The sequence below is a fragment of the Colius striatus genome, chromosome 6, assembly GCF_028858725.1.
Source record: "Colius striatus isolate bColStr4 chromosome 6, bColStr4.1.hap1, whole genome shotgun sequence".
In the NCBI taxonomy this organism is placed as follows: Eukaryota; Metazoa; Chordata; class Aves; order Coliiformes; family Coliidae; genus Colius; species Colius striatus.
In genome coordinates this window covers 21,872,336-21,885,828 of record NC_084764.1, presented here as the reverse complement: position 1 = coordinate 21,885,828, position 13,493 = coordinate 21,872,336, and the positions used below count along the sequence as shown (strand labels likewise).

The 13,493-nt window shown below is 44.1% G+C and overlaps 1 protein-coding gene across 1 annotated transcript in view; it reads right to left on the bottom strand.

Moving 5' to 3' along the window:
• The window catches only part of CLMN (calmin), an 80,062-nt gene extending 70,719 nt beyond the window's left edge, over window positions 1–9,343 (bottom strand). The window contains exon 1 of the mRNA XM_061998370.1: window positions 9,196–9,343. Within this exon, the coding sequence (XP_061854354.1) occupies window positions 9,196–9,277 (82 nt within the window). The 5' untranslated portion in view covers window positions 9,278–9,343. The remainder of the gene's footprint in view (window positions 1–9,195) is intronic.
• Window positions 9,344–13,493: the final 4,150 nt, after the last annotated feature.

Sequence of the window (13,493 nt, the reverse complement as noted above, 5' to 3'; positions counted from 1 at the left end):
AACCAGTCCCTGTGCTTTGGCAGCAATCCAGAGCTTCAGCTGGAGTCCCATGAAATGGATGGTTCAGGCTGTGATATGGATCATTTGAATAACACGTGGACTCCTGATCACTGAGGGGTTTACTGTACTGTTATCTGGATTTCTTTAAGAAAACAAGAAAAACAACCTGGAAGAATAAAAATGCAGCTTACTATAAGCACTGGAGAATAGCTAAAGACTGGTGCACATCAGAAAACTTTCGTGGGTTTCATAAGAGTAACAAGCTAATTATTCTCAGGGACAGGCCTAAACAGTAAAATCTGCCATATTACCATTAATAATGATGGTAAGATGGGTGGGGAGGGAAAAAATAGATGTAGGCAGTTTATTTGAAGTTCATTTTCTCCCCTGTAAATACTTTCTTCCTGGTGCAACATACAAAATGTTTTCTCTTAAGGGCTCTTTGTTAATCTGGAGGCTGTAACTGCTGAGACACACTGAACAACAGTACTCAAGAGAGTTTTAGTTCCTCTGATGGACAATCCCAGGTGTAAGACCTAAGTCTGAGCTTCCACATAAGTCTGGCTGAAACGTGGAGCATCTTCCCTAGAGTTCCCAATATAAGAACAGAAGCACCATGGCAGTGACCGTGAGGGTAGTCAAATAGGCACTCGAGACTCATTTCACAAGCAGGAAACTACAACAGTCTCCCATTCAACCCAAATATGAAACAGAAAACCAAGATGTCCAGTTGCCCAAAAAAACCCACAGACCCACCAGTACAGGCAACTAGAATACAATTTACTGCCTTCAAACAAGATTTGGCGTTTTACTTAAAATCCCAGTGCACACAAAAGCACAATCTGATCCAGATGGGTCATTTTGTGGATAGAGCATCCCTGGGCTTAGGAGGGCTCTGGACTGACTCGGATGTATGGAGCATCACCAGAACAAGCAAGGCAGGTCTGTCTGGCATGTAAATCTAAACATACCACTGAACAGTTGTGTTTCTTGGTCATGAATATTGTGCAAGAGCAGAGGCTGCTTGCCTGGCTTGGGACACAAAAAATGCACTCATTCCCAGTCTTAAGTAGGACAGGATGAAGATCCAAACGGATACATGCATAGACAGGACAGGAACATAAATGTTTCTATTTGAAATTAATCCTCTGGCACATAGTTAGTGAACATTAAACAACTAGAATTATACTACCAAAAGAGAAAAACATAAAAATCTCCATAATGAAGCAAATCCACAATACCAGTCTAGAGAGACCTTATTTCTGAGTACAAACAGTAAAAGATGCTAACACGTGAAGTATAAAAAACAGGGTAACTTATTCATAGATTCACTGGGTCTGAATTACCCAGTATATACTTCAGTATATATCAGGAGAAACTCTGAAGACACTACAGCATAAAACACGTTTTTATATATGTTGAATCAGTGAAAAATAATTAACAGAATCCTTCAAAGTATTACATTATTTTAACTATTGTATCTTGAATCACATCATCAAATTAAGCAATGGGCATAGAGATGAGTACTATCTTTTACATGTTATTGGTAACATCTTCTCAGATGTAGTGGGATTTCTGTTTTTAGAAAGAATTATTCTCTGCTTGCAGGTTACATGTCCACAGGCATTCACACTACAGACATACATCTATATCCACCCGTAGGCTATTATGAGCATCCTCAGAAGATGACAATTTAAATTTGTGTTTGTGGCTATAAAGCCTCAAACTACAGCTAAAACACAGCTCAGCTGTTTACATAGAAATATTCAGCAATTATCATGAAGTAAAATCCATCCAGCAATCCTCCACCTACAGTTCCTCTATTTAACTGGTTAGGGAGAGATAAAAATAGAATGGCAGGTAAAGAGACATGTAGAAAAAGACACTTATTTCTTAAAAGGTGCTGTGACGCCCTTCACCACACCAGCATTGACACAGATGTGACTGCTTATCTGATAACGCATTATTCTCCTGAATACACAATTTTGAGAATCTTCTTGACTTCTACATGACAAGACATAACAACATTGGCTGTTACTCTTTAGACATATGTCCTTAACAATCATTCTGCAACAACTCTAAGTTTAAACTGCATAGGAAATAAACAAATAATGTTTAAATGGACACTGACAAGGCAAAATGCCCAAGGTTGCATCTTCTAGTCCAATAGAAAGCTGCCTTCAAAATGGAAAAAGGAAACAAAGTCATTCCTTTGTAATATTTTCAAAGTAAACGCTTTGAAAATACTTCAGGACACAAGCAACATAACCTAGAAATTGTCTTTAGGAAAAAGAAAATTGTTTGAATTTTTATCCAAGCTGAGTGGGCAAAACAAAAAACAAGTAGGAGAAACTACATGGAGTTCATTATCTCTTAAAATCATCATTAGTTTTAACACAGTGTTTTTAAGATTGTAATTTTTTAAGCTAATGCCATTCTACTTCAAGCAAGTGATATGGTCTGAGATGTCACCAATGCTTCTAACAGTGAGGCTGGCCAGTGCTTGAACAGCTTGCCAAGGAAAGACAGAGAAGGTGACGTTGGCAAGTGACAGCAGATCAACTCTATGCCTTTGAGTATGCTTGGATGTCAAACAACAGCCTTACAACAAAGTGTTAATATATGGATGTAAGAGTTCATTTGACTGTGGAGCTACTGGGCATGATTTGAATTTGGTGTAATGTCATCCACGCAATAGGACAGAGAGAGCAGACTTCTAATTTGTTAGAGAAATTAGGTACTGACCTTGTTAAAACTGCATTCTAAAACATGCAATCTGTTCTTTGCCTCTGACTGCTCCTCCATTGCATTGCCAGAGCTTCCTACAACTGGAACAGGTAAGTCTTCCTTTCATTGCTAACAAATACTGTCTGGTAAGAGAGTGCCCATACATCCTCGCCATAATATGTATGTTTCCAGAACAATATGTTGACTTATGTGAATCTGAATCTTTATTTTGGACTTTTGGACATTGATAATTCTCAGATCTACTTCACTTTTACATAGAATAGCATCACTCTGTGGTTTCACAGAACTTCCTCTAAGGTTTTCTAAGGAATTTAATCCTTCAAAAAGGTCAATTTAGTCTACAAGCAGCTCAACTGAAATGAACATGTCTACAGGCAGAATGAAATCCCGCTGAATAAGGTGACTAGTTACAGAAGAGTTAAAGTAATGAACAGTTACAGCACCTTACTTTTGTCAGAATTAATGGATACATTTGTGAAATTACCAGGTGTTTGAAAGGCATGTCAAACTGCAGCAAACAGGCTGAACACTGCTGTATCTTGTAATTAAAAAAAACTAAATTACTTTCTGTAGTTAAGCGTAACAATCATAAGAACTGTGCTTCATGCATAAATGGCTTAACAAAAATACAGAGAAACATTTTCAAGAGTTCCTGACTATGAGTAGTTGCCATTGGATGTCCATCGGAGATGCAAAAAACCCCCCAAAGTAAAGATTTTAGAATTTAGAAATGTAGATACTTTCCGCAAAAGAGATAGTTAACTGTTACAAGTTCAACACTCATATTACTTCTTAAGGCACAGGCTTTGTCTCAGAGGAAGCTGAAGTTCATAGCACTAACAACTATCATCAGCCCTGTCCGAAGCTTACGTTCAAATCTTAAGGGCCCAAGTGGGAAGACAGGCAACATCATAGCACACCAGAAGCTTAAGACTAAGTGATTCACCTGAAAGTACCAACTAGGGGAAGGATGGGGAGCCACTGAGGCTGATTTTTAGCAGTATTTCTGATAGCTACAGTATATTCCTGTGTAGCCCTCAAAGTGCTGGAAATTTGCAAATGTGATCTACAAGAAAGGCTGGAAGGATGATCTGGGGAACTACAGGCCTATCAGCTTGATCTCAGTGCCAAGGAAGGTTGTAGAGCAGATCATCTTCAGTGCCATCATACAACATGTACAGGACAACTAGGTGATCAGGCCCTGTCAGCATATGTTTATGACAGGCCGGTCCTGCTTGACTAACACAATCTCCTTATCGCTTAGTGGAAGGCTGCGGACATTGTCTACCTGGACTTCTAGTAAAGCCTTTGACACCATTTTCCACAGCATCCTTCTGGTGAAACTGGCTGCTCATGGCTTATATGCACATATTCCTTGTTGGGTAAAGCACTGTCTGGATGGCTGGGCCTAGAGAGTGGTGGGAAATGGAGTTAAATACAGTTGGTAGCCAGCCCCGAGTGTTGTTCCCCAGGGCTCAGTGCTGGGGCCTGTTCTGTTTAACATCTTTATCAATGGTCTGGATGAGGGGGTCAAGTGCACCCTCAGTGAGTTTTCTGATGACACCAAGACGGATGGGAGTGTTGATCTGCTTCAAGTTAAGGACCTGGACAGGCTGGATTGATGGGCCCAGGCCAACTGTAAGAGGTTTAACAAGGCCAAGTGCCAGATGCTGCACTTGGGTCACAACAGCCCCATTCACTGCTACAGGCTTGGGACAGAGTGGTTGGAAATCTGCCAGTGGAATAGGACCTGGGGATGCTAGTCAACAGCCAGATGAATATAAGCCAGCAGTGTGCCCAGGTGGCCAAGAAGGCCAATGGCACCCTGGCTTGTATCAGAAATAGTGTGTCCAGCAGAACCAGGGAACTGATTGTGCTCCTGTACTTGGCACTGGTGAGGCCGTGCTTTGAACACTGTCTTCAGGTTTGGACCCCTCACTACAAGAAGGACACTGAGGTGCTGGTGTATGTCCAAAGAAGGGCAAAAAGCTGGTGAAGGGTCTGGAGCTTAAGTCTGATGAGGAGCAGCTGAGACAGCTGGGGTTGTTTAGTCAGGACAAAAGGAGGCTGAGGGGAGACCTTATCACTCTACTAAGTACCTGAAAGGAGGTTACGGTGAGATGGGGGTCAGTCTCTTCTCCCAGGTAACAAGAGGTAGGGCAAGAGGAAACATCCTCAAGTTGTGCCAGGGGCCATTTAGATTGGACATTAGGAAGGATTTCTTCACTGAAATGGTTATCAAGCACTGGAAGAGGCTGCCTAGGAAGTGTCCATCGTGGAGTCACCATTCCTGGAGGTATTTAAAAGATGTGTAGATGTGGTGCTTAGGGACATGGTTTAGTGGCAGTGCTAGGTTAGTCATTGGACTTATATAATCTTAAAGGTATTTCCAACCTAAATGATTGTATGACTCTGTAAGTGTGTCTGAATGCCATGCAACCCTCATCAGAGGAACCCTGAGTCTTAGAAAAGCTTTTAGATCTACTGCAACCTGGGAATACACATCTATGGATTTCTGTGGGTTCTGGGTCAAACCCTGAGTGAGTAGCAAAATGAAAAGCATCAGGACTTCAGGCTCCTTTTCTAGTCCTCTGATAGAATGGCAGGCTTCTAACATCCCAGCATATATGCTCTATTATAAATGTATGAAATGAACACTCAAACCATAATTATTTTTAAATGGTGGTAATAGAACTGTTTTGCCAGAGATGGACAACACATCTGACTATACAAGTATTCAACTCCACATATTTCATTCCAAAGAATGAAACTGAAAGATACATACTATTATATATACATTCAGACTATAGCAAAGCACAGGACCAAAATATCATCTAGAAGAGAACAGGTCCTGCTGAGGATGTTGCCTCATTCTAGTGAATGCAATTCACCATGTAAGGGAGTATATTTTTAATAATCAAGCTTCCAGTAGGGAAGATTTTAAAATATTCTTATGTTGTAACAAAATGTTCCCGGTGGTGTTGTAATGAAAGAAAGAAAGAGGAAAAAAACCCCATCTCCTGGCAGGAAATTAATTATTGAGCAGTCCACTGCTTGATGATGTGCTCCTACATTCTGCCCAGGCTTTCCATTTTTCTCTTTCAGTATGTGGAGAAATTCACTCTGGAGAATATATAAAAAGAACAAAGAGCACGAGAGTTTCAGTTTATTAAATGCATTTAGAAAACTAACAGACCCAGAGTGAGGGACTTGGTTTGCATATCATCATACCAGGCACTTATTGCCTCTCTATCTTCTCCTCTTCTCTTCTCTACCAGATGATGACTTTACTTCTCTGAAATTACCTCTGTTGAGAACAGAAGCAGCACGCCTGGCTTTTAGCATCACTTACCTGTGACAGCTTTTAACTCTAACTTCCTTCATTGAACAAAATATAATGGAAAATCTCAGATCTTGATGGAATGAGAAAATAAAATCCCATCCTATGTCTAAATATCCAGCCATAATTCCATTTTTAACACCGTCATTTTTTTCTCCTGTGTCCAGTTAGTTCAGCAAATTTCACCCCTGGCTGTTAAGTTTTAACCTCCCTGTGAAAAAGCTGAAAACCCCACCCTTGCCATTATTTCCCCCATCAGTTACATGTCAGAATGTATAGTTCCTGAGGCTATTTCTGCATCCAGCACATACACCCAGAACAACTCCTGAATTCAGTGGGATCGTACCACTTCAAAAGGATGCCATGAGAGCAGACACTTCCCAGTAACTGGCATCCCAGATCCCTTCTGGATGTGGAACTACCAAACTAGAGAGGGAAGATGCAACAGACTGAAATGGCATATGCCATTTCCAAATTGTATTTTACATCAGTAGTGCTCTCTAGCTTAGCTAAGACATAATGAAGTACTTTTCAAGAGAAATTAATAATTTTAGCTTTTTTAAAAGGAGGTGGAAATTCTATAGAAAACTGGTATAGCTGATGGCTGTATGATGCCTACAGAATCTTTTAGCACCAGCTAGGTCGCTCAGGTGCTAGTGGCATGGGTTCTCATAATAATCACTACTTGGGCTCACCTCCTTTGGCTCTTCAATCAGCTGTTGGGCAGGATGGCTTAGACACAGCATGACAGTAATACCTCTATCTGTCCTCTAGACCTGAAAGACCTCGTATTTGGCTGTCTCCGTGCATCAACGGAAGAAGGTGGTCAGTCCCCATCCCTGCAGGCAGACATGCCGGTGTTTTCCTGGGTTGTTTATATCTGCAAATATTTAACTGCCTGTTCTCCTCTCTTCCTTACAGTATACTCCCTGTGCAGCATTGACACCTCTCAGACCTATCTATGCTTACGACTTCCTAGCACATCAAAACTGTTACTGATTCTGCAGCTGACAAACAATGATACTGGCCGTGATTCAGACTGCATCCTTTAGAGAGAAGAGAATGAATTTTGAATTATAAAGCACGAGCAAGTTTAATTACTACACATGAATGCAGAGCATATGCTGCCATTTTCCAAGAAGTGATATTGAAGAGAAGCACCATGCTTTGCCACTAAGCTCCTGAGTGACAGAAATCACACTCTCCTGAGTATCAGATTCACCATCTGTAAAATGTTTTTCATTGCTAGAAGATAATGTGAGAACTGTGTTACAAATCATATATACTGTAAGTGACAGATATTACCACTTGCTCTGGAGCAGTACCTTAGATGAAATGCTTTTTCCTCCCTATAATAGCCCATACGGGGCATAAAACTTCTTAAAATCTTATTTAGTAGTAGAAGCAAAGTGACAACTAATATATCTCTCAAATTTCCTTTTGTATGGTAAGAAGGGAACAGGAGGTTTTTTTTCATGAACATAATGCTATTCAGAGGAATTTGCCCTTTAGGATAACATTCTCCTACAGGACTATAGGAATTTTAGAGAAGGCTGTGTGCATCTGTATAAATGCATTTTAAGTTCCAGAAAGGGAAATGAGTTTAACTCCTTCTTACACAAATGACTGAGAGTCAAAGACAAAAAGATGTTATCTTTTTGAAGAACAGATTTCATTTCTGTTCCTTCTCAAAAAAAAAAAAAAAAAGGATGCCCATGAATTAAGGATTAAACCTGATTTAATTGCTACAGTTTCGAGCAACAAGAGATCTGAGGAAGGCCATCCATGCTAACACATGTAACTGAAAGAGACAGAGCCAGGAGTCAGAAATGTAGAATTACACTGTAATGAGAGACTGTCAAAACCCAAGGGGAGTTCAACCTGCAATTGACAGCACTGGCTGTACTGAAAATCTGAGTTTTGGAGGTTATGATGATGCAGGTCAAAATGTTGTGGAGTGACTCCATCAGTAGCTAACTGCATTAATGCAACATAAGAGCTGAAAGAATTGCTAATTTGGGTCTATTTTCTGATAAATTATACATCTTCTATAATCAAGCCAAATCAAAACTCATTTCCAGCAACTGCACTGCTTCTGCCAGCAGACAGTGCTTTAATATCATTATGCATAAACAGGAAAAGATAATGACCTATAATTCAAGTCTATTATTTTTATGGAACACGAAGATACATTGCAGGATAATGCGAGCTGTTGATTAAGATGGATATGTTACATTAGCGTTGTTCTCCCATAAAACACTGCTGTTTGGTGTTCTTTCACCGATTCTCACTGCCCTTGCCAATCACAAAGAGTTCGCCGGTGAGGGCCAAATAGAACTTTGGAGGAAGTACTCGAACTACATTCAGACCTAAGCATTTGCATCCCTTCCGCCACAACAGCCTGTGGCAGAATCGGAGAGCATCTCGCAGATGATTTATCCAAAAGCTCTGCCCACGTTTATTCTACAGTAGCTTATGATAAGGCACAATGAGTACTCGGCCATCGGCTTCTCTTCAGGTTGCGCCGAAATGGACCTAAAGCCCAGTACTGGCTGCGGCCGAGCCCCTCCAAATGTGCGGGTGGGAGTGGCAAGGGTGGGCTCTGACCCCTGCCCGTGGTGCGCCTTTGCCAGGCTCCGCGGGGACAACAGGCAAAACCCCCGTTACGGCGCTGGCAAGGCAAGGCGAGCCTCGCCACCGCCTGCCCGGCCAGCTGCCCCGAGGGGGGCAGAGGTGAGCCGGTGCCCGCACCCTCGCCTCGATGGCCCACGGCGGCGGCTGCGGAAGGCAGGGTCCCCTGCGCCCGGTCCTCCCGAGGAGCCCGCGCCGCGGCTCTCTGCGGGCATGGTGGGCCCCCCACCGCGCCCGGGGGAAACTTTGCTGCCGCCCCTCGCCCCCGCCCTCCTTCCCCGCACCGCCCCCGCCTTCGGGAGCCGTGGGAGCCCATACAGGGTGGCTCGGGGGAGCGGGCGGTGGAACCGGCGGCAGCCCCGCAGCAGTGCCCGGGTGGAGGCGGGGGAGGCAGGACCGGGCAGTGAGAAGGGGAGGAAGGGGCGCGGGGCGGCGCGGGGGCGGAGGGAGGGGTTTGTGCGGGGGTGTCGGTTTACCTTGGAGGTTCTGCACTCGGATGTCGCTGATGTGCCCGATCAGCTCCTCACGCTGGAACCAGTCCCACTCCTGCCCGGCCATGAGGACGCAGGGCCGGGGCGAGGGGAAGCGGGGTGGGGGCCGCGGGAGCCGGCGGCACCGCCACCGCCGCCTTCACCGGCACCGACGGCGGGCGCGGAACGGCGCGGAACGGAGCGGAGCGGAGCGGGCGAGGGGGCGGCCCCTCGCCGCGCCCCGCCCCGCGGCCCGGCCCTCTTCTCCCCTCCCCTGCCGCCCGCCTCTCTCTCACCGCCCGCCCGGTCAGGGAGCGAGGCGCACGCCGCCCCTTTCCTCCCCTTAGTAGCTGCGGAGGGGTCGCCGCAGCGTTGCCCCGGCACTGGCTGCCGTGCGATCGCGGGAGGGTCCGGCCCCGGCGCGGCGGAGCCCCCCAGCAGCGGCCGGAGCGCTCTCGCCGCCGCCCCTCGCCCCGTCCCGTCCCGCGCTAGAGCGGCCTGGTGGCACTCTGAGTAAACACGGTTTCTTCTTGCTGAGGCAACAGCGGAGCTGCGAACAATACCGAGCTCTGGCCCGCTCTCTCTTCCTGTGCCTGGCTAGGTGAGATGCGTCTTTCCCCGGAATAAATGTCACGCACCCGGGGCAGAAATGGAAGAGGAAAGCATGGGCGGCAGAGGGGTTTTCCTCGCGGAGACGAAGTAAGCGTCTGTATAAATTAAAAGCACTGCCACGCCGTTTGCGTGTTGATTTATCCTGCTCTTGCTAGACAGTTCCAGCTGCCACCTTCCCTCTGTGAGGAATTTTCACATCGAATATCTTCATTTACACTATTTTTCATGAAACTGGGCAGTAATTGTTACCAAGGCTCTTTGGTCTCACAAGGATCAGTGCTCTATGAGCTTGGTGAACAGCATGAGCGTTTCCTTGACATGCGAGGCATTTCATTACAGTGTACCACTAGTTGTGCTTTTTGTGCCTGTTTTCATTTCAAACCATGAAGACTGTATAATGTAAACAGCAAATCTTGACACAATCCAGTCAGACTAGTATAGCGTCATTAGTTAGACTAGCAAAACACACAAGCTGAAATCTACGAAGTTAAATATAAACAAACTGGGATCTAGAGATTGTGGCTCTTTCATGTTGGAAGTGTTTATGTGATCTCAAATAAAGGCTAACTGCACACAACCAGTTGTTTCACCCAGCTCAGGAATGCAGTGCTCTTCCCACAGCCTACTCCAGTGATTCCTCTATTACTGCTCAAAAGCAGATGGAGATGATGAGAAGGCAAAGTCATCCATAAAGCATCTAATAGGTGAGCTATTCATCACTGCTATAACATGCACCAGTCAACTATCCCAACATCCAGTCTCCAAGAGCCTGAGGCAGTCTTCAGCTGTTTACATCAAGGCTCAAAAGTTTTATATGAACGTAAGGACAGGTGAGTGTCATGCCAAAGAGTTTATAAACCTGAAGGCAAGGAGCAGAAGAAACAGCTGGTGAAAAGGAAGACATCTGAACTCATCTGGATTTGCTCACATTGCAATGCCAGGCTTTTTGCACTGAAGAATTTGTTTTTTCCAGAAGTTATCTGAGTGGGCTGAATGCATCAGTGCCATGTTTAGGGGTGGAGCTGGAAACTGAGCTAGCCTGGCTGTGGAAAAAGCAAGTGAATGACTTCACGGTGTTGGTGAAATACTGTTTGCAAAGGACAGCTGGAGGTCTCTTGTCCAATGCTGCTGCTCACATCAGGGTTACTGCCAATGCTGGATGAGGACAGCTGAGGCTTCAGCTCAACACGTGGGCACCCTTCAGGAGCTGGGATTTCATGAGCTCTCTAGATAGCCTGTTCTAGTCGGCCCTGGCCTGCACGTGACACCTTCCAGTGTCTGCTTGCTATGCTTGATATGCCAGAGAGAGAATTGGTATTAGACAAGGGTGAATGAATGAGGAGAAGTGAACCAGTCTGCAACCATCAGCAGCAGAATCATAGAATCATTTTGGTTGGAAAATAACTTTCAGGTCATTGAGTCCAACCACTAACCTAACACTGCCAAGCCCATCACTAAACCATGTCCCTAAGCAGCACATCTACATGGCTTTTAAGTATCTCCAGGAATGGTAATTCAACTACTTCCCTGGGCTCTTTCAGTGGAGAATTTTTCCTAATTTTTCCAGTCTTGCCTTGATGCAACCTACTTTCAGGTGGCTCTAGAGAGTGATCTCTCTTCAGCCTCCTCTTCTCCAGACTAAACATCCCCAGCTCCCTCAGCTGCTCCACATCAGGCTTGTGCTCCAAACCCTTCACCGGCTTCAATACCCATCTCTGGACATGCTCCAGTGTCTTTGTTGTGATAAGTGGTCCAAAACTGAACACAGTATTTAAAGCGTGGCCTCACCAGTGCTGAATACTGGGATACAATCACTTCCCTGGTCCTGCTGGCCACACACTTTTGCTTGTACAGAAGGTACATTGAGGTGCAGCAGGAGGAACAAAGGTCAGAGGAAGCAATCCAGTAACTCCTTGCTGCCAACCCCGCCTGACGTGTGATGTTGCAGCTGTGATGTATTGCTCTCTGCACATTTTTCTGTGTCTCATTACTTTCTTCATCCTGCTCCCTCCATCTATGCATGATCTGCCCAGCTCCACTACCAAGGTGCCTCTGTCACCTCCAGGTATGCCAGGTAGCTACATTTCACCTGCACAACCTAGGTCACAGGGTCAGGCTAGGTTTAAGATGTTGTAAATGATTAACGTGAGCACAAGGAAGTTAAAACTTCCACCTAGGAAGAGGAGAAAAGCATTAAATCTTAATTGGAAAAGCATCTGCTCTGTACAGCCCCATCATCTGAACGCAAAGTGGCACTGACAGTATGGTCCAGAGGCAGCACAGGCTTGGACTACCTGCCTCCTGGCACTAATGGGAGCCCAGAGCATCAGCATTGCAGCATGCCCTTCTCCTGCCAGTGAGCCAGGCAGGACCTCCAGCACATCAATATAAGCTCCATTACATTAATACACTGGGCAGTGAGCTACTGTGAATAATTCCAGTCCAGTTTCACTTAGCAGGTGCATAGCTCTGTCCAGGGAGGCAGAAGCCATGTGTCCTATGTTTGTCAATTGAGATGAATAGATGGCTTTTCAGCACCTTCCCCAAACCAACTTTGTGTTAGCTGAAGCCCTCATGGGTAGAACCTCCTCTGAGATGGTTGTTAAAAAATGGCAGTGTACACAGAACTAAATGCTCCAAAATGAAAAGCTAAGCCTCTGAAATTGTAAAGACACTAAAAAAAAAAGAAAGATCAAAAGGGACATCCTTTATAAACATTTTTCTTTAAGATTTTATGTTCTTCCCTGTGACCATGTGGTCTATGAATCAGTTCAAGAAGACAATATGAAATCTGAGAATCTCACATAAAGCCAGAAATCCAAACGTTATATTACTTGTCATAAAATCTGTAAATGCTTGTGGGAAATTATCTGTGAAAGTACTATATGCCTTCTAAGAGTAACTGATTATATACAGTAAGGAGTAAATAACTTCTCTTAAACAAAAAGTGATTTCAGATTTTATTATTAAAGTTCACTTGCCTTTTGATGTTTAAGGACAGTTCTATAACTGAAAAAGCGGGTTACGTTTCATTGAGTCCTTTGGCTCAGACTTGTTACTTAGGGCAATGCTGTAAACACTTGGCAGAGCCTCTGAACTATAATAATAGGTTTATTTAAAAAAAAGATTTTGGTCATATATGAGAAGGCAGAGATTCTAATAGGAAGTTCATGAGGAACTTACCACTCTTCTATATCACCTTCATCTCCTTTCTTTTTAGTGTGTGGAGAGTAAAGATGTTAAAAAGTTTTCAGTTTACCACCCTTTGCATATCTTACCTGTGAGTGATTTAATCAGTTGAATTCTCAGCTTGAGAGGAAAATTTATACTTGAAGATCATTTGATAGTAGCAACAAAACCCTCAATCCTCCAGCGAGGCTTTGTATCTGTCCAGGTGGAGAGTGCCTTGTGGCTCCTGCTAAAATGGCAACGGAAACTATCTGACATGAAGGAAGCTATTTAAGGAATTAAATAAGGTATTTATGCCATAGTAGCTAAATTAGTTTGGCTTTATAAATAGAGTTGCCCATATGAACAAGAATGGATTGTTTAAACTAGTTTCAGACCAATGGTAATCAGAAAAAGATGTTGTCTATCTTGAAATAGGTATGTCCATGTGAGAACAGTGTCTATTGAGCCCAAATCTTGGAGAAGTGTAACTTCCTATCTAGGCATGCTTTGGCTGTCCTGGT